The 27,907-nt window shown below is 48.5% G+C and overlaps 1 protein-coding gene across 3 annotated transcripts; it reads left to right on the top strand.

Annotated features, from left to right (window-relative positions):
- Positions 1–15: 15 nt before the first annotated feature.
- On the top strand, positions 16–27,786 carry SLC31A1 (solute carrier family 31 member 1). Of its 3 annotated transcripts, none has more exons than XM_058038437.1 (5): positions 16–52; positions 20,729–20,881; positions 23,099–23,171; positions 23,510–23,678; positions 24,248–27,786. In XM_058038437.1, the coding sequence occupies exons 2-5, from the start codon at positions 20,774–20,776 to the stop codon at positions 24,447–24,449; spliced, it is 552 nt and encodes a 183-aa protein (XP_057894420.1). In that variant the 5' UTR covers positions 16–52; positions 20,729–20,773; the 3' UTR covers positions 24,450–27,786. The 3 variants fall into 3 exon arrangements, with proteins under 3 accessions (XP_057894420.1, XP_057894422.1, XP_057894421.1); XM_058038439.1 differs by lacking the exon at positions 16–52 and adding an exon at positions 7,259–7,277; XM_058038438.1 differs by lacking the exon at positions 16–52 and adding an exon at positions 16,146–16,224.
- The last annotated feature ends 121 nt before the right edge of the window (positions 27,787–27,907 follow it).

The raw sequence follows: 27,907 nt of genomic DNA, 5'->3' as shown, positions 1-27,907 counted from the left end.
CGGGGTTTAGCGGCGGGGGCGGAGCAAGGCCGCGGCTCGTGGCGCTCGCGCGGTGAGTGACGGGCGGGCTCGGGCAGGTCTCGTGCCCCCCGCGCCCCCCACCCCATCCCGGCTGAGGGGCTCCATGGCCGCCCCCCCTCCCTCTCCTCAGGCCGGGACCGGGGAGCTCGGGCCGGGGCCGCCGGGGGTCCGAGGGGATGGGCAGCTCTGGGACGTGAGGGTGGAGGTGCGCGGTGAGCTCGGTGTGGGTGCCGGCAGCGCTCCCCGCGCTCCGGGGGAGGCGCTCAGGCCGGCCCTGCGGTTCCCAAGGTGACAGCGGGCCCGGGCTGCCCTTGCCGTGAGGGAGCCGTGAGGGAGCCGTGACCCGCCGGGCTCCGGGCTGAGCCGCAGGGCCCGCACGGCTCCGCTCAGGGCCCGGTGGGTCCGCGGGGCTCGGCCGGGAGGGCTGGGGACGCCCGGGCGCTGCTGTGCTCTGGTTCTGTCTCTGGGTACCCAAGGGCACCAGCCATGCGCTGCGTTCTTTACATCCCAATAGTTCCTTGCCTCTGAGCCGCCCCTCTGAAGCAGTTTCCCACGTTTCTCTCGCACCTTGATAAATACACCTTATTGTTGGTTTGCTTAATGAATTTTTTGTAGTCTGGTGTGGTTTTCCCCCTCTTGGAGAGCTGATATCTCTATGTGCTTTGTGAGACCGGCTGGCTTTAATTTCACCTTAGACACAAATGATGTTGAAATGCAGAAGAACAATGTGCAGGAGGTCAGAATGGCAATAAGGGCTGATATTTCCTGGCTTTGGGTGTTTGCTGGCACTGGTTGGAAGTTTGTGCTGTCAGTTACTGACTGGATGTTTGAGTCTTAGCAGGAAGTTGCCAGGTCTGTTGTGGAGCTGAGTTTGCAGTAATTCAGGAGTTTATTGCAATGATTGAGATATCAATGATTCCACTTCTAAATGAAGACGATAAAGGATATTGTTAAGCAGAGTATTGTTATCTCCTTTTATATTGCAGAATGTGTGATGAATTTAGAATGAAACCTTAAAAGGGTCAGCATCTTATTTCTGTTAAAGAAAACCAAAAGCCAAACCCGCAATAATTTGGTGTAAATTCCCAGTGGGAGTAGATTGTTCTCAGGCAGGTGGGCATGAATTTCCTTCCAATGCGAAATGTGCTCCCTTGGATGAAGGCAGTTTGTTGCTTTGGCTCCTGTATTTCTATCTGGATGGTTGTTAATGTAGTTTTGTTTTTTAAGTGCTGAAGACCCACGTGGCTCAGTCCCGGTGTGGTACTTCAATTTACATTTTTTTAGGTACAGGAATCACAGAATATCCTGAGCTGGAGGGACCCACCAGGATCATCCCTGTCCCTGCCCAGCCCCCCCAGCAGCCCCAGCCTGGGCACCCCTGGCAGCGCTGCCCAAAGGCTCCTGGAGCTCTGGCAGCCTCGGGGCCGTGCCCATTCCCTGGGCAGCCTGGGCAGTGCCAGCACCCTCTGGGGGCAGAGCCTTGCCCTGAGCTCAGCCTGAGCTGCCCTGGGTTAACTGAGGCCATTCCCTCAGGACAGAGCAGAGCCTGGAGCTGCCCCTGAGTGGGAGCTGCAGCCCCTGCTGATTTCTGCCCTCAGTTTCCCCTTCAGGATGAACAATCCCAGTGCCCTCAGCTGCTCCTGGTGTGGCCCTTTCAGACTCTTCACCACCTTCCTAGCCCAGTGTTATACCTCTGTATATTTCCATTTTTTTTTCTACTAGGATTCAGCACTGGCCAGTTTTAATGCCATTGTGGGAAAGAGGCTGTAGCAGCAAAACCTGCAACACTCAGCAAGCATCACATCTCAGCCACTTGCCCTTTTTTAATGTATGCTTTGTTTATAGTCCTCATTTGTATTTAAGTGTGCAGTGGGCTTGTGGTTCCACTCAGTTCCCAGGCAGAGGCCAATTCTTCCTGTTGGTGCTCAAACTCCAAGCTCCATAATGCTTACTAGTCCTGCTTTTTGTGCCCAGCTGGATGAAACGCTCCTCACAAGTGTTTATTAAGTTGATTTTTCAGTCTGTTTGATCTTAACTTGCCTCTGCTTGAGCCTGAGGTCAGCAAAGCTTTTGCAGGATTTTTCATGAGTAACAATATGGGATCTTACAGGGTAAGTTAACATTCAAATTAATAATCCCAATTCCTGTCATTTATGATGTAATGTTTCCTGAGGCTTTCACCAGCCTTTGGACTCTGCATTAATTTTTCCCATCCTTCATTAAAAAGGGGGCCCTGGGAATAATGTGTGAATGTTGCTGTTTAAATGAAGATTGGTTTTGTATCTCAGGATTTATTGGTGACTGCTCTGCTGTACATTACAAAATTAAAGTGATGCTTTTTGCTGCAAACACAAAAATTGTTGCAATAAGCAGGATTTTGCTCCTTTTGTTCTCCTCCCCCCCAAAAAAACAAGGTACTGAAAATATAAGAACTGGCAGGAGTTGCAGGCTCCCACACAACTTTGGGTTGAGAATGGAGGAATTTTTTACAACCACTTCCTACTCAGATTTGGCTGCTTTTCATATCAGATTTCTCATCTAGGCCAGGTTGGTAACCAAGCTGAGAATTAGGATAATTTCTGCCAGTAGAGAGGAGGAGTTAAATCACCTCTCCAGGCACTTTTGCATGTTTGCTTTTTTATTTTAAAGCTATCATCCCTGACACTGACTCTGACTTGCAATGGTACAAGGACAAAGTTTGTGGGGTTTTTTTTGGTTTTTTGTTTTGGAAAGAGGTTTGGGAGGATTTTTCACTTCACTTTTCCCTTCTCAATGTAACTTCAAGATTTGGATTAGTGAGACCCTGTATCCCTGAACCAAAGCTTAATGCCTGAGAAGGGAGGACATTGAGAATAATCTTTGCCAGTTTTACATTAGAAATAAATGACAAAATCTGCCATGTTCACAGGGTGAGTTTTGAGCAGGGCCATGAGGAGTTTCCTTTCAGCTGGCTTGTTTTCCAGTCAGCCATTAGGCCCAAGAGAAGACAGAACTTTTTATTCTTTGAACTAAATGAACTATTTTCTGCTTTCCTCCTTGGTTTCTCTGTTTGCTGTGCAGACCCCTCTACCCAAGAGAAAGCTCCATGGCTCTGCAGAGCTGCCTTCCCTGCTCTGGCCTGAAGGTCACCTCAAAGTTAGCAGGAGCCTGCAGCAGAATTTTGGGAAGTTGGGCTGAAGGACATTGCCAGCATGAACTTCTTTCTCCACAGCTCTGCCAGGAAATCACTGGGAGTCTTGGCAATTTTGCCTTAGGGAAGGATGAAAAAGACTCAATCTAGTTTATCTTGTTTTTCTCTGGAAAATCCAATCTTAGTTAATCCACTCCATTGCCTTTTGTTTCAATCTAATTTTCTGGAAATGTTCCCAATCAGGTCCTGGAGAACACGATGCCAGTGGTTTTTTCATTAACCTTTTTTTCATCTGAAAGCTGGAATCTGCTAATGCAGAGAATAATGGGACTAGTTATTGTAAACAAATTAAACTCCTATTTTGTGTACTTTCTAAAGCCTTTCATTTGTTGGTCCTGGAATTAGATTTTCCTGGTTTAGAAACCAATCTAGAAGTGGGAGGTTGTGATGAAATAGCTCCTTTTCAGTTTTCCTTTTTTATTTCCAAGTTTTTAATGTCATTTCCCATTCTCTTTTCTTCCCTGTGCTAGCAGTTCATATCTACAAGGGTCTCCAGCTGATTTCCAGTGGCACTTCAACAATGTGACTGCAGCCAGAACAATGGCTTTGCTTCCTGCTCTTTTCCTCTCTGTGGGTATAACCTTAGAAAAATCTCACATTTGCTGTATCACAGATGTAAACAGCATTTATCAACTGCTAAAAAAGTTGTACAAGATTACAAAAGTTGTGATCTTTTCCTTTTATCTAAGTGACTAGAGCAGTCCATGGTGGCTCTGGAGCACAGGCCAAATGCTCTGAGTGGTTGAGGCTCTTCTGTTCTCAATGCTTGCTGTGAATCCTGATTCACAAAAATCTCTCTCAGAAAACTGGGAGAAGACTGGGAGCAGAGTGGAGGTGTTCAGGCTGGAGCTCACAGTGAGTGCCCCAAGCTCTCCTGAGACTCTGGAAGAGCCACTTCACTCCCATAAAGCTTCTTTTCCCACACTTACTCATTAGTTATCATGGGTTCAGATCTCTTTCTCTGATGAGAGCTTGGAATATGAGCTTTGTGATATATTTAGCTGATCTTCTGGCTAACCAGGATAAGGAGAACCCTGGCAGTCTTGGCTGGTTTTTGTGCCTAAGCACTGCATCTCTTGGGGGAAGGAGTGCCTGGCAGATGCACTTTCAGACTTGTTTCACATTAGACAGAATATAATTGGCCCTGGCTCTGTAGGATTAAGAAGTGCTTTGAGGCCACCTGTGAAGTGCAGTGCTCATCCTGAGCTAATGGTGTGAGCAGACTGGCTGGCCTGCTCCAGAGAGCTGGGAAAAAGCTCCTGGAGAGGGAAACAGCTCCAGCCTCCTCAGGGAGAGACTGAGCCCTGGGACCCAGCTGCTCCTTGTCTGCTGTCTCTGATGGGTGGCTGCACTGTGCTGGGACAGTGACAGCAGCTCTTGGCACCCTGGCTGGGCTGGGAGCAGAGACCCCACCACTCACTGGCTTCCCCATTAACCTTCCCTGCTCCAAAAGCCTCCCACTAAAGAGGCTCAGGCAGCTCACTGGCACAGCTGCTCTGCATTTTTAGCTTTTACTTGGGAAGGAGAAGCACAAACGTGGAGCAGAGTCAGAGCTCCCATTGGAGCCATCCCAGCTCACTCTCCTGCAGCCTGGGGAGGTCACTGCAGGGCTGCCATTAGTGTGGCTCCATGGGAGGGCATCTCCAGTGGGTAAATCAACCCTTGGACATCAGTGATAAGGGAAGGGGGAGCGCAAGCTCCAGAGGAACACACCCAGCCTCGGGGTGCAGTGCAGGTGAAATGCAGTCAGTGTTGCAGTCTGGTTTTCTTGGATCCCGTGTTTGTCTGAGCTCCTGAGGACTAATGGATTTGACAAGAGACTGAGTCATGATTTCTGGGTTCACTGCCAGGTGAGTTTTATACAAATCAAATTACCACTGGCTTTGGTGCCCTTCATTAACTTGGGATAAGACATTATCTCAAGAGGATACTGAACTTTAGTGTTTCAGGTGGTGTCACGTGAGGCTGACCTGTGCTGGAGGAGCATGTTACAGATCCTGTGAGGCTGAAACCTGAACAGCTGCAAACAAAGTTAGCTGGGAGTTTCACAGCTGCCCTCATCTTCCTGTTATAGGCTTGGTTATACTTGTACAGCCATTTTTGTGCTCTTTTCATAAAAGGCACAGAGATATCCTTCTGTAGGGGTGGTAAAGCCTAATACACTTAATTCTGATTATTTTGCTTCTAGTTTAAAAACCTTTTGGCAGCAGCCTGACTTTCCTTAATTTTCTGAATTGCTCAAGTAAAACCCTCCAGGACATCACAGCAGGATCATGTGCCCTGCTTGTCAGTTGATTCCATTTTGTGTAACTCTTGCTTGAAACCACAGCCCCCACCACGAGGCCCCTTGTGTTGCAGCCCACAGCACAGCTGCTCTTCTTGCACTTTTTCTGCTTTGCCCTTTTTATTTTCCATAGCTGTTGTTGGCTCCAGCTTTCCAAGCAGAGGGGTCCCAGAGCCAGGACACTGCCAAGGTTTGTCCTGTACAAAAAGTGTTGAAGAATTTCTGCACAATTGGTTATTTATTTGCCTTGGGTTTTTTTTTCTCACTTCCCAATGCTCCTAAAATCTGTCTGATAGCTTTGAAAACATTTCTTCATGATGGGGCAAATGGAGTCACAGGGTGATTTGGGGTGGAAGGGACCCTAAAGCTCATCTTGTTCCCTCCCTTGCCATGGGACACCTCCCACTGTCCCAGGTGCTCCCAGCCCTGCCCAGCCTGGCCTTGGGCACTGCCAGGGATCCAGGGGCAGCCACAGCTGCTCTGGGCACCCTGTGCCAGGGCCTGCCCACCCTGCCAGGGAATAATTTCTTCCTAATTTCTTATGTAAACCTGCTCTCTCTTAGTTTGACTACTACAATACTTAAATACTAAAATAAACTAAGCTTGGTTTGTTGCAATATCCAGAAGGAAGCAAACCACTAATTTATCTGATAGAGACTTGAATGTTTGAAATGTGTTTTGATTAATGTGTTGGAAAGTAATCTCTGCAATGCACTTAATCAGAGAGTTCTAAAATCTCTTTGCATTTGTGCAAAGATCTCTTGAGGGAGACTCAGGAGCTGCTTCTGCTGCTTTGTGGATCTCTGTGTGAGCATCCAAGTGCTTGGTCTGGTCCTAAGCTAATGTGAGCAGTAGTTAATGATTAGCCTTTGATAGAGATAATGATGTGCTTGTCAGCATTATGTGAGGGTTGAGAAACTTTGATCACTGTCAGACTTGTTGCTTCTCTGGAGAAAAAAGCTCTGCTGGAGTTGGTAGATGGAAAACCTGTCTCTGGAAGAGTAAGTACTCAGCATTTTTTAGCTCTGAATCATTTCTGCTTTGGATTAGCAGCTTTGTGGCTGTCCAGGGGTTTGAAAATAATGAAAAAGCCAGCATTCAAAGCTCTTTCCCAGAGTGTTTTGTCACTCATAGAAAAATTGTTGATGGCTTTTGTTCTGGCTTGCCATGCCTACAGTCATGGCTCTTCCTGTCAGAAGAGTGTCACGAGGCCAAGGCTCTTTCAGAGATAAGTTCCTTTCCAGAGAATTGAGTTGATTGCTCTTTTCCTCTTCTTGATACTGGAGATCTACCTTGCTGAGATTGTATTTTCAGTGACTCAGTAATTTTAATAAAACCTCCAATAGTTCAGTTGCATTTTCAAAGGGAGAATGCTCTGTTCTATGGATTGGGGCTATGAATCTTTTCTCTGAACCCTTACAAGTATTTGCATTATTGCCTGGAAGCTGTTTATATATCACTGTGCCATCCACTTGCTGTTTGCCAAGATCATGGATCAAGAGTAGGAAGGTGCCTCTGGTGATGGATATTTGCCCTTAACCATCTTCCAAAACAGAGGTTGACTTCCTGGCCTTAATTAAAAACCCACTGGAATGGATTTTGCTGCTTGTGACCTGAGTTCTACCTTGCATTTTGCCCAGGAACAGCTTGAGGCTTCTCAAAACAACTGTTGGAGGCACAGAGAATTTGATTCTTGGCTGTGGTAGAACAGGTTCTTGTGTCAGGGACACTCATGGATGGTGCTGCAATGAACACACATCCATTTTTCCTCTGCAAGAAAAGGTATTTTTCTAAAAGTCAGTCTTGGGAGCTCTTAGGTCTTTAGTCAAAGCCTGCATTTCAGAGGTGACCCTGACAGGAGCTGGAAATCCCAGGGTGTCCCAGCAGGAGCTGACATCAACAGTGGCTGTTGAGGAAAGGTTTGACACAGGCTGGAACGTGGCAGCTCCAGGGAAGGGAATAGTTGAGTGGCCACCTTAAAATGCTGTGTGTGCACATGGACATGTTTCTGAGGGTAATTACAGACCAGCACCTGCCTCAATGTGAAAAGAAAGGAGTGAAAGGGAATTGCTCTGCAAGGACACTTTCCCATGTGTGTGGCTGTACTGGACATGGAGAAACGTGTGTGGATTGCTTAAACCAGTATGTGTCATGTCATATGTGTGGAATGGCCTCCTAAAAAATAACCAGGAGTTTTGGAGTGTGGTTTGCTTGTTATTCACATTCTCAAAACACCTAAAAGTCGCTTCAGAACTTGTACAAGTGTTGTCTTTTCTGAGCTAAGTCAGATTATAATGTTGAAAAGCAGCCAGAGAGGGGAAAATGAACTGTGTGAACATGGCAAGTAGGGTAAGATCTGGGAATCTCCAGTGAATCACCTGTGCTGGACTCCCTTTTATGAGGCCTCTAATAAACCAGTGCCGTCCATTTATGACTCTCAGGTTTATTTTACCTGCATGGGACAAAGGTATTTATGCTGTTGCAAGATAACATCTGTAAAGAGGCAATAACAGATAACATCTGTAATTACCTGACCTGGGGGTGCTGGTCAGCAGTGACTGACCATGAGCCAGCAGAGTGCCCTGGGGGCCCAGGAGGCCAATGGCTCCTGCCTGGGTCAGGGATGGGGTGGCCAGCAGGAGCAGGGAGGTCATTGTGCCCCTGTGCTGGGCACACCCTTGTCACGGACATCTTTTCATAAAAATCCTTTCTTTAGGAGTTTTCCTGTCTGAGAAGCTGTAGCTTCAGCAACAAAATGTAAACAATGGTTATCTGCTGCTGTGGAATGCAACAGGTGCATCTGTGATTGGTCTTGAGTGAATGTTTAAATTTACTGACCACTCCCAGCAGAGCTGTTCTTGCTTTCTGCCTGGACACAGAACTTTGTAATTACTTCCTTTTCTATTCTTAGCTTAGTAAGCTTCTAAGAACTTTTCTCTTTATTCCTATTAGCATAGTAATAATGTAATATATAGCATAAAATAATAAATCAAGCCTTCTAAACATGAAGTCAACATTCTTGCCTCTCTCTTCACCCTGAAAAACCCTTGGAAGCCCTGTGACACACCCTGAGTGCTGTGCCCAGCTCTGGCCCCTCAGCTTGGGAAGGACATTGAGATGAGAGCATCCAGAGGGGACAACGAGGCTGGAGAGGGGCTGGGAACACAAACCCTGTGAGGAACCCCTGAGGGAGCTGGGGGTGCTCAGCCTGGAGAAAAGGAGACTCAGGGCTGCCCCCATCACTGCACAGCTCCTGAAAGGTGCCTGTGCTCAGCTGGGGCTGGGCTCTGTCTGCAGCAGCACTGACACAGCCAGAGCACACAGCCTCGAGCTGTGCCAAGGGAAATACAGGCTGGATATCAGGAAGAATTTTTTACAGAAAGAGTGATAAAGTTGTAGAATGGCTGCCCAGGGAGGTGGTGGAGTCCCCATCCCTGGGTGTGTTTAACAAAGCCTGGATGTGGCACTGGGGGCCAGGGTTGAGTTGAGGGGTTGGGGCTGGGTTGGACTCGATGATCTTTAAGGTCTCTTCCAACCCAGTGATTCTGTGAATTCTGTGAGTTAAAGGATTCTCTGAAGTGTTCTTTGTCATTTCCAAAAGCAGTCACACATTATCCACATTATCTGTACATCTATATTATGTATATCTGTAGTTCCCATAAAACCTGTCAACAGTGATAACATTTTTTAAGCATGGTCACAGTTTTCTCTGTAGAAAGGGAATAATTTGGACTGTAACAAGTCTAGTTCTTGCTGTCAAAGTAATAATTTCTTTGTAAATTCATATTAGTTACTTCTACCACTAAATTTTCTTCATGACAATATTCTAAATAACAGGGCCATCATAAAGGAACATGAATACCAGTCATGTTCTTGCTCATTTAAAATGAAAATAAGAAAAGAAATCCTTGTGTAGCAGTGCTTTATGGCTTTGTTTTTAAAAAAGTGGCTGCCATTCATTTTTTATCCAGTTGGGTTTTTTTCATTTTTAATTCTCATTCTGTCATTTTTTTTCTCTTTCTCTTTCTCATTAGTTAGATCTTGAAGGTCTCTTCCAACCCAGTGATTCTGTGTGTGATTTCTGTGTGTGATCCTTCCCCTGTATTAAAGGCCCACTAATGCACTTCTAGGACACATTGAATTATTTTGGCTCTGAGGAAACTTGTGCTTCCTTTCTTGGGAGTGCACTTTTTGGCTCTGATTTAATTTTGTGTCTCCTGAGATTATTTCACAGTTTCACAGGGTTTAAGGCTCAAAGACACCATGAAATCAATCTGACCAGAGCTGTTTATGCTCTGTAACCTGGTGTGTTCTCACTCCAGCCAAGCATGGAGCAATGGTTTGTCAGGATCAACTTACAAGTAGTTCTCTGTCTTGCATCCTGACATATCTGTCATTCCTTGGAGGTGGAGTGAAGAGCCTGAAGAGCCACAAACAACAATTTGTGTCTTCATCCTGTGGACAGACACGTTTTTGTGGGAGACAGGTTCCTTTCCATGGGTACAAATGGTGCAGGAGGTGTTGAATGTGCAGGAATCTGGATGCTGAATTAGTGGGCATGATAAAGAACCTTGTATGCAAATGGTGAGGGGTTTTGTTTTTGTTTCATTTGGAGAGAAAACTTCTCCCTTCATTTAACAAGTGCCTGTTGTAGGTAGAGGAATACAAGCTAGAAGCTGTTCTTGATTAGGGCACATGAAATAGGAAGTGAAATTCTCTGCTAGGCCTGGTTTTTCTAAGGAAGCAGAAGTTGTCTAATCTTACAGAACACACATCTTGCAAGGGGTTCCAAATATTAATATATTTTTATATTAAAGAGTTTTTGAAGAGTATCACAAGGCTCAGGACTGTCCCATTTGTTCTCAGCAGGATGGTTCCTGCTCTCTGGCCATATGGATCACATCTCCCTGGTCACCATTCCTGTGTTTGGTTGTGTAACATCTGAGCAAAAACCACCACTGAGGATAAGGGAGTATCTGTTTATTCAGGAATTATGTAATCTTGGAAAAAATTGGTCACATGGCCCTCTTTTCTCTCTCCACTTCCTGCTGCTGTCCTGTGTCTCCTCCCTGCTCAGGATCCTTGGTTGTCCTCAGCTGAGGAGTGAGTGCTGAGAGTTTTCAGCAGGAGCTTCCCAGGTGGCTCCTGACTGAGCCTCACCCACCCTCCTGCTCCTCCATCTCAGCACAGCTCTCACTCCCCTGGCCTTTGAGCCATTCTGCCTTATCTCTGCCTAAACTCCCTCCCTTCCTGCCAGATTTCTGCTCCCTGGGTGCTCAATCCTGGGGATTTGTGACCTGGATTTGTGTTGCTGTGCCCCTGATGATGTGAGGGAGGGAGGTGAAGATCTGCTGGTGTGGCCTGCTGCTCTGCAGACCTGGGCTGGCAGCTTCAGAAGGCTCTGAAGTGCTCCTGGAGATGCTCCTGAGGATTGCCTTTGATGGAAACCTGTCAGTCCTAGCTCTGAATTCATGCTGGCCTTGGCTGTGAGGAATTTTGGTGTTTGCCATGCCTTCTATCCTGGGTGTTTAATAAAGAAATTTTGTAATGTGGTGTAGCAGTTGGTCTGGGCTAAAATGTAACACCACAGTGTGGCATCCTGTGCCAGTTTTGGTGTCTCTGGATTCTGTGCTGTGCACAGAATCACTGTGGTACAGCATCTCTGCTTTGGCAGCTGTGGGACTGGCACCTCAGCTCTTGCATGTCCTGAGGTGCCTCAATTCTGCCCAGAAATGTCTGAGCTCTTGTGTGCCAGAAAGGGGACAGGTGCCTCATCCACCCAGACAGAAAGGGGAACAAAGGACAGCATGGGGCAAATAAGGGATCCAAAAGGCTGATGGAGGAAATGAAAATGGGATGGAAAACCACTGTCCATGTACAGAATGGAGGAAATTGTGCTCTTGGTGGGCTTGAGCAGGACAAGGCACTCCTGAGTGCAGAGTGGATGTGCTCTGGCTTTGACATCCCACTGACATTGCTGTCCTTGCTGGTTTTGCCCAGAGGGCAGAGCTGGCTGGGGCTGTTCTCTTGGAGAAGTGACATGGAAAAGGGGGAAGTTTTGTGGCAGATGAACAGGGAAACTGAAGTGTGTGAGAGATCCAATCACCTTTTAATTGGCACCTTGTCACTATTCCTCTTCAGAGCCTGCTGATACAGCAGTTCCCTTTATGAATACAATCCTGGTTGGCATTTATTGGCAATAAAAGCAACCTGTGGTTGACATGTCTGTTCCTGGCCAGTGCACAGGTGACCCCAGGCCAAGTGAGCTCTGCTTTCTTCCCTGAGCTCCACTTTGGGTTTGCTTGGTTTGTTACAGTCCCTGGCTGGGGTTCTTCAACACAGCCAAGGCTGGAATGTGCTCTGACCCTTGGGAAGTGTCCCACTGGGGACTTGAGGTTAATTTGGGCTCATGCAGGTTGAAAGTATTTGTGTTTTACCAGAATGGGAGCAGGTTGTTGCTGAAAACTCCAGGTCAGGGCATTCTTGATGTTAACTTCTCCAAAATGATTTTGCTGTGCTCTGCCTGGTTGTCCTTTGTGCGGAGAAGTGTCCCTTGTGTGGAGAAGTGTCCCTTGTGTGGGTAAGTGTCCTCAGCCCTGTGACAGCCCCCAGCATCTGTCTGGCACCCAGAGCTCCCTCCCTTGAGCCAGGCTTCTGTGACAGATGTGCCCTGAGCAACATCTGCCAAACAGACTGTTTTGTAATCCTGCACCCCGTGGCATTCACAGCAGCTGCCAGACCCAATCCCAGTGGAATTCCTGGTGTCATGTCCTTCCTTCTGCTGTGCACTGGGCAGGGCAAGGAGTGTGCTGCATTTGCAGAGGCATGGCAATGATCCAGTCACATGTACCCAGTGCTGGACTCTGAGCCCCAAAGCCTGAGCTCCAGACCACTGTCACCACAGCAGAGGGCAGGCAGCTGTGCTGCTGCTGCTGTCCCATGTCCTGCCAAGAGTGGGGTGCCCTGGGGAGCACCTGCACATGGGGACCCCAAGATTTGGCCCAACAGTTGGGGGCACAGATCAGTTTGAGATTGCAGTGCTTCTTTCAAAGGAAAACATTCACTGGGGTGTGTGGGATTCCTGTGAAGATGAGGGGAGTTTCTGCCCCCTCCATTGCTGGATTTGTGAGGGACAGACTGAGGTGTGACAGTGCTGGTTCTGTCACCTGTTGCTAAAGATCCCTTATCTGTGCTGCCAAGGCAGGGGTTGAGAGGTGGCCAGCACAAGCAGAGGGGTGTTGGAGGGTAGAGTAGGATGGAAGAGGAGTAGGAATGTTAAGTTGGAAGGTGCCTTCAGTAATCATCTGGTGGAACTGCCTGGTCTCAGCTCGATGGAGGCAGCAGAGGATCACTGTTGGATCTCCATGCAGAGCTCTGGGTGCATTCCAGGTGTTTGCTCCTGGGCTGGGTCAGACTTCTCTGCAGAAATGAGTCCACAGCCAGGAGGGGTTGGCAAGGACTCCTCAGTTTTGCTTCTCACAAGGATCCTTTGAGTGCTCTGCTGTCTCCTGCAGTTTCTGTATGGCTGAGGAGAATGCTTGACCACAGGGAAGGCTCAGCCTGACTCCCCATTATTTTGTCACCTTTACACAGCTCTTGCCAGCATTTCTCAGCCTTTCCTGTGATGTTACCATGCTTAGAGTCTGAGGTTTTGTGCTCTGCAGGGTTGTTTTCAGCTGCCTTTCACTCCACTGGGCCTGTGGTTAACAACATGGTGTGTGCTTCACTTAATGAAGTTCAGTATATTGTCCTGTAAAGAACAATCTGTCCTGGGTTATTTTTACTTCTTGTTCAAAGATTACAGATTTCCTGAGGCGTCTGCAGAAGCTGGGAAATTAGGAATGACCATCCCCTTCTAGCAAAGCCTCTAACAGAGGGTGATCAGACAGGTTTGCTATGAAAACAAACTCCATCAAAGGGCCATTATTGTAGCCATGCTGAGAGGAAAAGCTCTGGCCCCTCCTCAAGTAATGGGGGCTGTGCTGAGTGCCTGTGACCAGCTTTGCTGGAGTTGTACAGCTGAGGAATGCTTTGATTCAAAGCAGAGGACAGGACTTTAAGGATTGAACATATGCTGATACTTCATCATCTTGTTTTAATCTTCATTTTAATTAAACATTAATTAATACATAGAACTGCATCAAGCTGCCAAATGATGTGGTGCAGAGTCAGGAAGCTTGTGTGAGCCAGCATCCCAGCTGGAATCCATGGTGTGGAGCTGGGGCACTGTTTGGGGTGTTTGCCATGTCTGTGGGTGCTGTGTGGTGTGACCGTGCTCACAGGGGTCTCAGATGAGGATCTGACTCCATGGTTCAGAAGGCTGATTTATTATTTTATTATATATATTACATTAAAACTGTACTAACAGAATAGAAGAAAAGGTTTTATCAGAAGGCTGGCTAAGAATGGAAAAGGAAAGAATGATAACAAAGGCTCTGTCTCACACTCTCTGCCTGAGCCAGCTGACTGTGATTGGCCATTAATTAGAAACAACCACATGAGACCAATCCCAGATGCACCTGTTGCATTCCACAGCAGCAGATAATCAATGTTTACATTTTGTTCCTGAGGCTTCTCAGCTTCTCAGGAGGAAAAATCCCAAGGAAAGGATTTTTCATAAAAAGATGTCTGTGACAGTGATGGCTCCATATGGAAGGGGCAGGCTGAGCCTTGGGGACACAGCAACATGGTAAAGAGAGGGACAAACACATTGGTACAAGAAACACAAGGATTTGGTAATAATAAAATAAGCAACTGATGGCAGCAGGAGGCCTGGGGATGGGTGTTTGGAGGAGCAGGAACTGCAGGGAGTGATTCTGCCTGTGCTGCAGAGAAGCTGAGCTCAACTCTGCCTTAAAGCATCACCCCCAAAGCTCCCTGGGTGGCTGATGTGGGTTTGCTTCATTCTCCTCCCACATCCTGCCTGTGGGGTTTGTCAGGATCTCCTTAATAAGGGTGTGTCTCATCCTGGGCAAATCCCATCAGCTGTGGGCACGGCTCATGGACTGCAGAGTGGTTTTGAGGTGCCAAAACTTTGTCATTGTCTCCAGCATGCACAGCAGTGCTGTCATGGTTCCAGCTGGGATCCTCAGTGGAGGTGAAGGATCTGTGTGGGTTTCTTCCCTCCCAGAACATGGAAGCCCTGCACATCATTTCAAAGCCCATTCTCTGCCTGTGCTGGGAGAGCTGGGCTCTGGCTGCTCCCAGCTTGGCTGCCTGTCCCTGCTCACTGCTCCCATCCTGGCATTCCTTCCTCAGAGGCTGCCCAGCCATTGTCTCCTTTTGAACCTGAACACAAGATGTTGTCTGCAGCCCTGCTCAGCTCTTTCTTTGCCCATTATTCTCCACTCCCTGCACTGCAGCCTCTGGCATCTCTGGCTGGACATTCTCCAGAGTGCCTGTCATCCTTCAGAACTCCTGAAACCTGTGGGTGGGGATGGCTCAGCCTGCTCTCAGGCAGACAGGGAGAATCACAGTGTCACACTGTGGGCTCTGCTGATCCAGTTTGAATCCAGCAACCTTCCATGATCAGGGACAAGCCCCAGGAAATCCAAATTTGTCCAGCCTCACCCTCAGTGTGTATTGGAGCTCTGGAGCTGTGCCCTCTCTTTCCCTTTATTCTATAAAGGGAATAAAAATTATCTATTCTATACATTATATTGCACATTATATTGCACATTATATTGCACATTATATTGCACATGATATTGCACATATTGTACATTATATTGTACATTATATTGCACATTATATTGTACATTACATTATATTGTACATGATATTGTACATGATATTGTACATCATATTACACATCATATTGTACATCATATTATACATTATTTATTATATTAATTATATTCTATTTATAATATATATAATAATATATTATTCTATTGATTTATTCTATTTATTATATAAACCCCTTCTGGTGTGTTGAGCTTTTGTGAAGCCTTAAACTTCTGGAAGAAGCTTTAGGATGAGACTCCAAGGTGGTGAGGCAGTACCAGGGCAAGCCACAGTTCTGCTGTGAGCTCACAAACATTCCTTGAGTTCTTAAAATAGCTCTAAGAGCTCCTTCTTCAGGAATTGTGCAAGGGAAACCAGAGGTGTGCAATTAAATGTGCTGGGCACAGCACAGTCCCTCCCTGTGTCTCAGTGCCAGCCTGGGGTTGCTGGAGCTGCCTGGGAGGGTTCCAGGGAGAATTTTCACACTGGGAAAACAGCAGAGTATATCTGTAACACGTGTTGTGCTGCACTACTGAGGAATGTGGTGTTTGTTCCCTGGCTCTTTAAAGTGTGTCTTTGCAGCCTGGTGGCATTGCTGTGTCCCTCAGCTGTGCCTTTAAGCAGCCCTTCAGCTCTGCCTGGCATCCTGCAAGAATCACAAGTCCACCCATTTGGAAAGGAAGCAGTTAAAGTGGAAAAGTTTGCCAGGAAATTGAATAAACTAAAAGCAGTGCTGAGGTCTCCTGATGAGGAGCTCAGTGGAGCCCAGAGCAGTGAACAGAGCTGCAGTGTCTGCAGGCTGCTGCTGCCCTCCCACTCCATTGACAGCACTGCTGAACAAAAAAGGGACTGGGCTGGGGACCACGAGCTGGGAGCCAGAGGAGCTGGGGCTGCCAGCAGCACTGCTGTAAGTAGAGCAACTCCTGGGTGCCTTTTCCATTCCTTCTCTGCTTTTTCTGTAGCATTCCTTTGTGTCATGCAGCACTGAGCCATATGGGATAATGTAAGCAACAGGTCTTTGCTTTTCCAGCTTGCTATTTTTAATAATTTTCCCTTGGCTTTCTCTCAGGAACTTTGATTTTAATTCTTAGTAAATATTGCCAAGTGTTTCTCACTTGTTCAGAAGAGAGGGAGCTCCTGACCTGTTCTTGCTATCAGAAATGTTGGTGGAGAGACTTTGGGTATGAATTATTCCAGCTGTTCTGAGAGGAGTCAGGAGGGTTCTGAGCAGGAGCCAGTCCTGTGCTGGCCACTGCAGCAGCACCCTCTCTGTGGGACAACAACTGCTCCAAAGGACACTGCAGACAGGGGTTTTTAGGCTCTGGTCCTTTTGGGCAGAGCCAGTGGAATTTTGTTTCTTGGGTTTTCTGATCTGGTTTAGGAAAGCTGAGGCAGTATTCAGAAGGGAAGAGTTGATGCTGTAATGGGCATTGATTTAGGGCTCCAGTGTAAATCCTGTTGGATTTCTGATTTGGAAAGGGGCTTCATTCCGTTTGGGACTTCAAGGAAGATCTGTTTGACACTGAGCTGATTGTAAAGTACTTCCTGGGAGCTTACTGGATCCTTCCCATAGTGTGTCCTGTTTCTGCATGTCCTGTGTTCCTGCATTGGAAGGTGTATTTTCCTTGGGATTTGCACAGGAGAAACTGTGATTTGCTGTGAATTTTGTGGGACTCTGGATGAACACAGCAGAAGGAATAGATTGGGAAGCTGTGGAGGGGGTTATGTGAATGGCAGTGATCTTTGGCTGAGACCTGCCTGAAAGGACTCTGCTCTGGCTTTGACATCTCATCTGATCCACGCCTTTACCTGCACTCGTGTGTACCCTGGCACCTCCTGCCTGTCCTCCCCTTCTCTGTGGCTCCTGGTGTGTGTGAGGTGAGGTGAGGTGAGGTGAGGCAGCACTGCCTTGGTGTTGGCTGGGGTGAGGGTGAGTCCTGGTGCTGACATTTTGCTGCTGCCAGATCCTGCTGCACCTGTGCTGAGCCAGCCTGGTGTGCAGAGCTGCCACGGTGGCAGGGCTGGCACAGAAACCTCAGAGGGAGCTGGGCCTGCCTGAGCTCCTGCTTAAAGACAGAGAAGTGTCCTGTGTGCAGCTCTGAGTCTTGCAGTTTTCCCTCAAAATCTGAGGGGTTGTGAAATGGAGGCTGTGGCTTCTCTCACCTGGGGTGACAGCACTGAGAGGGAAAGAAAGAAGCCCTGCAGGAGAATTTCCTCATTCCTCTCTCCTGTTCCACCCTGTTTGTTTTCTTAGGCAGTGGGTTACTGCAGAGCACAGAAATCACTGTGTGTGTGTGTGTGTGTGTGTGTGTCCCTTGTGGTAGGCACACCCTGGGGTCTGTCCCCTTCAGGTGTTCAGGGTACCTGAGCCTGAGGCAGCTCCCTCTCCAGGGCTCCATGCTCAGGAATCTGCTCCAGTGCCTCTCCCTCTCAGGGCAAACATATGGAGCAGGCAGCAGCCACAGATCAGTCACCCATTCAGACAGAAATACCTGCTGAAAGGCTGCCTTTGTCCAAGGCTAAGCCTATTTAAAGAATTTACAATAATAGAAGCTTGTGGGGGGTGGATTTTTTTCATTCAGGTATGGAGTCAGCCTTGTTAAAGCACCACTTTCTTGTGACACACAGAGCTCCACATCTGTCAGCTTATTTCTTAGGAGCTGTGCAAACCAACCAGGGATTTGCAGCTTGGAATATCACACACCCATTAACCTGCTGCTGCTGCTGCCCTATATATTGTTTCTTACCTTGAGACTTAGGTAGGGATCTCCCAGGTTGTAAATCAGAGCCTGATTGTCCACTGGAAAGGATTTATTTTTAAACAGAAATTTATCCATTTACCTTCAGTGACACAAAACACAGCTGAAATGGCTCAGGTGAGGTTATTTACTCTTAAGCTACTTAATACCCCATCCTTTCAGGGTCTCATAAAATGTCCTTCAGCATTGGGTGACTGCAGCAAGGGCTTGGATTTGGTGTTGGAGCCCTGGGATGGCAGAGTGGGAAGGAGATACCTGGGTGAGGGTCAGGTTTGCCCTTTGTAACTGTACCAAGGCACAGGCAGCCACTCCTGAACACCTGAGCATGTTCTTTGTTCCTCCAGAGTAAATATCCTGAAACACATCCACTGTTTCTCCCTTTCTGCAGACAAATGATGATTAGTGAGAGGGAAAGGAGTGGAAAGCTGGACACAGCCCAGCCATGAGGGCAGTTTTACCTGGTAACCAGCCAGGGCTTCTGTGGAGCATTTTGGAACCTGCTGAGCTTGGCAGGAATGTGAAATCCTAAAAGGAATAAATAATCATTGGACAGAAGCTGGTGAGGATGTTGTATTCAAAGGAAAAGCAATGGATCAGTCAATTGAGAGAAGAGGGAGGAGACAGGGACAGCTCCCATCTCTGCTCTGGGCCAGGGACAGGAGCCAGGGCACGGCTGGGGCTGGGCCAGGGCAGCTCAGGCTGAGCTCAGGGCAAGGCTCTGCCCCCAGAGGGTGCTGGCACTGCCCAGGCTGCCCAGGGAATGGGCACGGCCCCAAGGCTGCCAGAGCTCCAGGAGCCTTTGGGCAGCGCTGCCAGGGGTGCCCAGGGTGGGGCTGCTGGGGGGGCTGGGCAGGGACAGGGGCTGGGCTGGGGGATCCTTGGGGTCCCTCCAGCTCAGGATATTCTCAGGATATTCTGTGGGCTCTGTGATTCCAGGAGATTTTGGCTGCAGGAGAGGGGAAGTTCTTGTGTTACGTCTTTCCTCTCCCAGCACATTTACCTTTGATCCTCAGGGTAAAGCACTTGGGCCATTCTTCTTCCTTCCCTGATGCAAAAGACAATTTGAAGTTTGTGTGTTTTGGCAGAGGATTCTTTTCCCAAGTGTTTTGGGACTGCAGTTCTAGAGCCTGAACATTTCAGCTCTTGAACAGGATAATCTTCCAAGCTGTGCCATGTGGAAATCACACTGGGCATTCTGCATTGGTGTTCCATGGGCATTCCATTCCCTTGGTGAAGTTTTTCTGTGTCAGCCATTTTTCTGGTCTCAATATTAAATCAGGGACAAAGTGAGCTAAAAAATATTAGCAGAAATATGGGCAGGGAATTCATTCTGCTTTAGCCAGTGCCATTGGATTCCATGATTCCAAGTTACTGTCCAGGGGAGTATTGTGAGGTTGTCTGATGAAATAAGAGATGGGCTGCAAACTTCTGCACAGAGATGGAGAACACACCTGAGCTGTGGGTACCTGGTGTCCCTTCTTGGTGCTTCCCTGCATTATTTAATTTCTGTATTTGCAGGGTATTACTTCTGTCTTTCTCCACTTCCTCCCTGTCACTGCTGACTTTGTTTCCTTACCTTCCCCAAATCTTTAATTTCTCTCATTGCTCACTCCAAAGTCCTTGGATGTCCCTGTCATGGGGCTGCCCTGGCCCTGCTGCTCTGGGCCACCAGTGGCCCCTGCACAGTGTCACTGTCACACACTGAGCCAGCTCCACCACCAGGTGCCTTTCAGGGCTTTATTTGCTACTTCCAGTTCAGAAAGCTCTTCTAGAGTCTCATTTCCTCTCTTCAGTCTAAATATAGCCATGCCTACCTGTTCAAACACAATGCTCATTTTAGCTTAAAAAACTGAAAAACCACACTTGTATACTCTCCTGATGGTTTATGTGGAAAGAAGTCTGTATCTCATTTCTTTTTAAACTTTAATTTGATGAAGTGTCCAAGCTTTGTTTTTTATTTCCCTTGGTTTTACTCCAGTAGGACAGATGCTGTGCTTTCAGGACTGACTGGTATTCCCAGGTTATTTTCTCTCCTGTTGCTGTTTGAACCTGATGATTTTCATTTCCCACCAGCAATTGCCAGCCCAGGCAGTGCTGGGCCAGGCTGCAGCAGCCATGCCCACAGGTGACCAGAGAGAATATTTTTATTTATTTATTTTTAGTGTGTCCAGACATCCCTGATTTGTGGTAACCAGATTAAGGATTGGGACTGGCAGGCTCTTGAGTGTTTCTCTCACTGTGGGTAATGTGATTGCAGGGGAGATGTGGCAGTGTGAAGCTCATGGAAATGAAATTGGATTGCCTGTAGCTGTTGCAGACCTTTGCCTGACAGTAGGTCTTGTTCCAACTAACACAATTTCTGTGTTAAACATGTTCCCAATAAAATGCTTAACTGTCAATTAAGAGAAATCCTGTAATCTGCTCCTTTAGTAGATGCAATTTAAAGTGGTGCTTGTGATGTTTTTGCCTCTTGCAACACTGCTCTTGGGAAGGGGCTCTGGTTTTTTCCTCATGTAGATAAGAAATGTTCCTTTATGCTGATCTCAATCAAATGAGGCTGCAGAGGAACAAACCTCCTCTGAAGTGTGCTGCTGTGTGCTCTCTGTAGCCAGAGCAGGACCATGAGGGAGCTCCAGGAGTTGTCCAGAGGCAGCAGCTCTCAGTGCCTTGGAATATTTTCTCATGCAGCAGCAGTAGAGAAACCTCATTCTGTTCAGAAAAGGGCTTCATTGTTTGTTTGTTTTTCAGGGTCCCACTTTTCTATGTGCCTTTGTGAATCTCTGTGTGCTCAAGATGTCTCACCACATGAACAGCTCCACACTGCCAACCTCACATCCTCCTGAGCACCAGCACCCCACCAGCACAGCCTCAGGCCATGGGGGCCACGACATGATGATGATGGTGAGTGTGGAATTCACCAGAGAGCTTCTCCTTGTCTGTGTACAGAGTAACCTGTCCTCTTTAACACTGTGCTCTGGAGAGCTGCAAATGAAGCTGAGCTTTGGAAGGCAGGAATTCATCCAGGTTAAACCCAGATCCCATTGTGGGTCTTCTGGATGAAGGATACAGAGCAGGAATGGATTTCAGAGCTGGAGATCCTTTGGCAAAATTATCTTTTCTTGGAAAAAACCTTTCCAGCAGCCAGCCTGGTGTCTGCTCTGCAGCCAGCTAAGGGCAGAAATGCAAAGCAAGATTTTTTCCTGCAGGAAACAGATGGATGGAGTTCTCCAGGCTGGCAGGGGGAGCCCCAGGCAGCCCTGAGGGGGCTGCCCAGCAGTGTGAGGGGCTGTGCTGAGCTGTGCTCTTCCCTCCTGAACCCTCAGAGCACACTGCTGGGAGCACAGCAGTGCCAGGGCATGTGCCATGTTGGCATGAAGGCTGCATTGGTCCTGACTCCTGCTGCTCCAGCTGGCTTTGATTGCAGCAGGTTCAGACTTGTGCATTCTGGCATCACTGAGGCTTTCAGAGATCCTGGCAGAGTTTCCATGGAGGTGGCTGGAGGGTCAGTGTTTGTGTGGAGCCAGTTCTAGGAACTTTTTCAGCTTTTTCTCCTTTTCCTAAATACTTCTGGAGTGAGTTTCAGATTATTAAAACATGCCTGTTTATGATGAAATTTCAAAAGGAGGGGAGAGAGGGCACATTTCTATTTCATGTGAGTGTTCTCAGGAGTGGATTTTGCAAACCATCAGTTGGGGTTTGTTTGCCAGCTCTGTGCCTGAGGAGAGAACCAAGAATCTCTGCTTCTATTTCTATTGCAACCAGTGTCAGAGCAGGAGAGGAGAGCACCAGAACAGCCTTGGTGGGCATGGCCCACGTGGGGCTCTCAGTCCAGCACTGCCACTGCTCTCCTTGTGAGCTCTTCCCATCATCTCAGCTCAGTTTTGGCATCCCTGGGCCATTACTTTCCATGTAAATGTCATTTCTTTACAAATGTCAAGTGTTCACTGGATAGTTACAGGACCCTGCCCTGCCCTGCAGCTGAAAACTGTGAGTAATTGCACCAGATTTTGAATTCATATTGCAAATAAATCTGTCAGGCAAGGCAGTACATAGGTGGAGCATCTTAGATAACAGACTGAGCACATTTAATGTGTGTTTTCCCAATCCTCACTGGTACCAGGTAACAGGCTCAGGTTCACCTGAAGTTCTTTGCTTTATGTGGGTTTTGTTTTAAATGTAAATATGTTAAATTCATTGAAGAGATGAAAGTACTCTCTAAAAGGTGTTTTACAGTAAATTCTGCTCTGGGGAAAATGAGCTGATTCTTATAGATGCTGAAATGAATCATAATTCTGAGCTTCAGCAAATAACCTTAATTAAGCAACGAGGGAAGTTCAAAGAGAAGTTCCTCTTGCTTGGTCAGGACTTCCCATGTGAAAACCCTGTGTGCAGCTGTGCCCAAGACATGCCAAGCTGTTTTTACCTAGTTTGTATCACCTCCAGCTGCTCTGGGGATCTTTGCTCTTTCCCCTTCCCACAGCATTCACTGTGCAGGCTCAGGAGCCCTTGTTTTCACCCAGGGTAGCTGTGAAGTGGCTTTAGCTCCCTGTGTAGCTGCTTAGGCCTCTGTTTGCCTCAGGATATTGGGAATTCCATGGGGAGACAACAACTGGCACAGTGCAGGAGGGGACCAGAGGACTCACCTGTGCAACCTCACCTGTATCATCCAGACAAGGTCCAAGTGGGGAGGGAAAAGTGCCCTGTACCCAGTTCCTGAGGGGATGGGGAGCCAAGGAGGAGCTCCATGGGGACATCCCCAGTCCCTGAGCCCTGCTGATGCTGTGGGAAAAGGGGCTCCAAAGGCAAGGAGAAGGCACTTCCCTGGAGTCCTGTGAAGGACAGGGCCTCCTGCCCAGGGCTGCCTGAGGAGCTGGAACTGGGGCCTGGAGCATCTCATCCCTGCCTCACTTGTGTGTGTTACACCAGATCTGCTGCAGAGTTCCTTGGAGTTTAGGTGTGATACACCAGATCTGCTGCAGAGTTCCTTGGAGTTTAGGTGCTGACCAAACAAACAAATCTGAGTTGTTGTTCTGATACAAACCCCATTGCCACACCTTGCTTGAGCTCCTTGGGATGAGCTCTTCAGGCTCATCTTGGTGTTCTTTGTGTTTTGGGCAGGCCATGACTTTCCACTTCAGCTGTGAGAATGTGCCATTGCTGTTCTCTGGACTTACAATCAATTCTCCTGGAGGTTAGTAACACTGTCTTGTGCAGTCCAAACAGAAGGTTTGCAGGATCCATGTTTCAGGAATTTGTTACTCCTGCTAAAAGTCTGTGGACATGCTGTGTTGAATCTGGTCTAAATGACATCTGTGGGGTGAAAGAAAAATTTTTAGAGTTCAAGAATTTGGTTTTATTAGCAAAAGTGATTGCTGCTTTTGCAGTGAGAGTGTGGATGAAATTCCCATTTCCCTCCTGTCTGTGCATGCACACGGGGCCTGGCCGTGGCCTGTGCAGCACAGTTCAATCACACAGTGGCTCTGCTGCCATTCTCCTGCCCAGAGACAATGGTGTTTCCTCTCTTGTCAGAAATGGCTGGTGCTTTTGTGGCTGTCTTCTTCCTGGCCATGTTTTATGAAGGGCTGAAGATCGCCCGGGAGTGTCTGCTCCGGAAATCCCAAGTCAGCATCCGCTACAACTCCATGCCAGTGCCCGGCCCCAATGGCACCATCCTGATGGAGACACACAAAACTGTGGGGTAAGGGCTGCACTTCATCCTAAAGCAGGGCTCTGCAGCTGGAACTGGCACAGAAGGAACTTTGTGCAGCCAGTTTTGATCTCTGGAGAGCATCCTGGCTCCACACTGGGGTGCTGCGTGGCTCTGGAGGATGGGGGACACCTGGGCACCCTCAAGGATGGGGGAAAAAGGAGGAAAGCAGCAAGGAGCCAGATGGGCTTGGGGTTTTTGTAATGAACACATCTGGGGGTGTTCTGAGGAAGTTTGGATGTTACATCCAGTGACTCTGACAGAAAACACTCAGAGTCCTTTTGTTGACAGGTAGTTGTGTGCAGCACAGGAGCCAGTCAGCTGTTGAATGGGGTGGGGGAGTAAAAGAAGCTTGGCAAACTCTGTTTCTCAGCTAAAAGTGTGTCCTCCCAGCAAGCTGCATGCAAAACCACAGCTCCAGGTGCCAGGAGTCCCTGCCCAGGCTGGTGTCACCTTCTGTGCCACCCCACACCCTCCTTGCTGCCCTGGCCGCTTTCTCTTTGGGGATGAGCATTTCCCACCTGTTCCTTTTGCTGACTTGTTTGGGTTTGTGTTCCCAGGCAGCAGATGCTGAGCTTGCCCCACCTGCTGCAGACTGTGCTGCACATCATCCAGGTGGTGGTCAGCTACTTCCTCATGCTCATCTTCATGACCTACAACGGGTACCTGTGCATCGCCGTGGCCGCCGGAGCGGGCACCGGGTACTTCTTCTTCAGCTGGAAGAAGGCAGTGGTGGTGGACATCACAGAGCACTGCCACTAGCACTGGGGGTGCCTCTCCACCCCTCTGCTCCCTGCCAGTGCAGCCACACGAGGACTGGAGCATTCCTAAGCTGCCAAGAGAATCATGATAAAGAAAATCAACTGGAGTTCACTACAGGTTCCTGGAGGGGTGCAGGGATGTGAGGAGCTGGGACACGCTGCTCCCCTTGACTCCTGAGAGTCCATGGCAGCCATTCCTGGCCAGGATTTGCTTTATTCTTAGATTATGCTGTGATTGAAATTAGTTGGCTGACAGAACTGTAGAAATTATTTTAAAAGGAAAACAAAACCATTTTATTTTTAAATTGTAAATGCTCATCAGTGAGGGTTTAATGAACAGTAGGAAAAGATCAGTTGCCAATAATGTGTGAATGGCTGTTTTAATTTCGATTTTTTTTTTTTCAATGTGTACATAATGCCAGGGGAGGAGATTGCCCTGGCATTGTGGCTTTTGGGGCCAATGACACCTTTTGCTGTAGGACTCAGCCTCTGAGGAAGATTTGGTGCTGCACATCAGACACATTCAGGTGTGTCCTGGCAAGGGAGGACTTTGACCCAAGGATGTGAGCTGTGTGCTTCAGGGATTGGATGAAATTGCCCTCCAAGCCCACCAGAGATGATGAGTGTTGTTAATCTGGTGTATCCAGCAGCTTTACTCAGCCCCCAGGGAGAACACTTGAGTTGGGCTGCTTTCCCTTGAATGGTTCTGTATTTACAGGGCAGAAAGATTCCCAATAAAGCATTGAAGCCACAGGTACTTCATGTGGAGCTGCACCTGGATGGAACTAGGGCCAAGCTTTGGGTTACTAGAACTGGTTCTGTGAATGAGGCAAGAGCTAAATAATGATTTCATGACACTAAAGTGAAAATGGCTGGAGGGTATTCCTGGCTGGAGGTGAAGAGGGAAAACAACCACATTCCTGTAAAGGAGAGATCTGGGGAAGAGGAGAAGGAAAATACAGGACTACAACAGCTTTCAGCGTCTTCTCAGGTGAAATTTGGAGCAGTGTGGGCCAATCAAAAACTATTCCTGACCCAGATGGCTCCTCTTTGTCTGGGTAATCACAGTGTGCCCATGCTGGATGTGCAGGATCTCAGTGCAGTGAGGGAACTCAGTCAGTGCTGTGGGCTGTGCCCAGGCTGTGAGGGGGCAGAACCACGCTCCTGCCAGGCCAGGCTTGGGGAGCAGCCCTGCTTTAGCACCTGGATGTTAAAAAGCTTGTGCAGAGCTGGAGGTGGTGGTGAAAGCTGGAGTCTTCCCTCTGCCCAGATTGCCCAGTTTGTGCCTGGAACTGGCTGGAAGGGAAGACAGTGGGAATTTGGGAAGGACACTGAGAACAGGCAGTGCTGTCAGGCTGGGACTGGTGTCTGGGAAAGGCCATGAGAACAGGGAACCCTGCTGGATAAAGCCTCTGGGCACACACAGGAAGGGTTTTTTCCCCTGAAGATGCTGCTGGTGACTTGTGGCAGCAGCTGTGTGAGGAAAACTGATCTTGGAATGATTTTTTAGCCCCTGAGCCTTAGAGGGTGAGGCCATCATCCCTGTGTACCTGGTGCTCCGTGGTGCTGGTGCTGCTGTCCCTGCCCAGAGCCCACACTCTGTAAGGAAATCACAACTGCTGCTACCAGGGCTTGAGCTGCACCTCCTGAGAGCCCTCCTGGGCTGATGCCAAGTGTTTATTTGGACATCTTGTTTGCTCTGGACAGTGCAACTAGAGAATAAAAGGAACTGAGTTAAAAGCAGGCTTAGGTTCCTATGTAGCTGCTTTCTGTAGCAAATTCACATCTGGGTGAGAGAGGCAAAGTTCTTTTCATGGAAAAGTTCTAGCCACCTCCTGCTGAGGGACAGGAAAAGTGCTAAAGTGCTTCCTTCCCCAGTCTGGTCTTTGAAGGGATTCTGTCTGTGACAGAGCCTCCTGTGCCCTCTCTGCACCTGTCACAAAGGTAAAACTTTGCTGTGCCCTCCAGGCTACCATGGAGGGGAAACCTCACCCTCCCCATCCCTGGAGAGCTGGGAGGAATGTTAGTGTTGGACAGAGAAAATGGACAATCCCTTCCCACTGCTGCTGGAACTGAGAGGAAATCTGAGTGTTGGTCAGAGAGAACTGGAGCTGTTAAAAGCTGGAGGTGGTGGTTGATGGGGGAGGTTGCACCCTTGGAGGAGCTCAGGGTGACACTGCCACTGCTGCCGTTGGTTTTTCTGGAAGGGGCTGGAACTGTTACCATCACAAGGACAGGCTGGAGTGAGGAGTGGCTGTGTGGTGGCACTGGTCACCTCATATACCTCTTGCTGTGTCTTTCTTTGGAACAGAAGCTGCTTGGCCTGATCTTGCTGTCACCTTTTAGCCACTTTTCTGTGTATCCAAGTGGCCAGACTTGAATTCTCTGAGGGATGATTTGGAGATCAGGCTGTGGCTCTTCAGTGTCAGTCTGGTTCTTGTTAAGCTTTTCTGTTTGTACCACCTGTGCCCTGGAATTGTTTCCCCCAGAATGAGCTTCTCTCTGCCCGTGCTGTCCCCAGAGGGGGCACAGAGCTTTCTGCAGCATGCCCAGGGAGGGGACACTGCCCTGGCAGGGCACGAGGGGAGGTTTGGGAAGGTGAGAGGGGAGGTGGCTGAGGAGGGCAGGTGAGGCTGTGTCCCTTGTGCTGAGGCTGTGTCCCCTGTGCTGTGTCCCCTGTGCTGAGGCTGTGTCCCCTGTGCTGTGTCCCCTCTGCTCTCAGCTCCTGGGGCTCAGCTGGGGAAGGGCTGCTCCTCCTGCCGTGGCTGTGCTTTCCCAGTTCAGTGTGACAATCCAGAGCAGCCATCGGCCTCCCTGTCCCAGCCTCCCCTGCCACCATGGCAGCACGGTGTGTCCTCAGCCGGGCTGCTGCGTGCTGTGGCACAGCCTGAGCAAAGCCTGAGCAAAGCCTGAGCAAAGCCTGAGCAAAGCCTGAGCTCCCTCTGGCGGGATCGGCAGCTCTGGGACAGCCCCAGCCCCTCGGCTGAGTTCAGCTTTGTCCTGGCAGCACGGGGAGGGCTCCAAGGATGCCCCCCGTGTCCTGCTCGGGGGTGACGCCCTGTGCCCGTCTCTGTGCCCTGCACACGCAGTGTCACCGAGGAGGGAGCTCACAGCAGCTGGCCCTGTCCCTCAGAGGGCTTTTGTTGCTTTTCTTTGAGTGCCTTTTGAGTTTGTCTGGAGCCAGTCCCACCCAATCCAGCAGGATTTCTAGTTTTGTTTACAGTGGACTGTCAGGTTTGTTTTTATTCTTGCTCTTTGTGGCGGTAACTTGTCTGATGTTACTGTGAATATCAAAAATCTCCTGTACATAATTAACCAATAAAATAGATTGCATTTTACTCTGGTGGGGCTGTGTTTTGGGAACAGTCCTTGGTGCAACCCTGGGAGGGAGCAGCAGGGCCCAGGGTTCCTGTTCAGGTGCTGGGGGTGGGTGAGGAGCATCCCCTGGGCCTCCCCAGC

The sequence above is a fragment of the Melospiza georgiana genome, chromosome 20, assembly GCF_028018845.1.
Source record: "Melospiza georgiana isolate bMelGeo1 chromosome 20, bMelGeo1.pri, whole genome shotgun sequence".
In the NCBI taxonomy this organism is placed as follows: Eukaryota; Metazoa; Chordata; class Aves; order Passeriformes; family Passerellidae; genus Melospiza; species Melospiza georgiana.
Note: the sequence above shows the minus strand (reverse complement) of the source record. Positions and strands in the feature narration are given on the sequence as shown.

What these genes read in the sequence shown, in the direction of transcription:
- SLC31A1 (XM_058038437.1), top strand. Translation starts at nt 20,774, where the DNA reads ATGTCTCACCACATGAACAGCTCCACACTGCCAACCTCACATCCTCCT. An exon ending in GCCACGACATGATGATGATG is followed by an intron (nt 20,882 to 23,098) that starts GTGAGTGTGGAA and finishes TGTTTTGGGCAG; the next exon opens with GCCATGACTTTCCACTTCAG. An exon ending in GAGACACACAAAACTGTGGG is followed by an intron (nt 23,679 to 24,247) that starts GTAAGGGCTGCA and finishes TTGTGTTCCCAG; the next exon opens with GCAGCAGATGCTGAGCTTGC.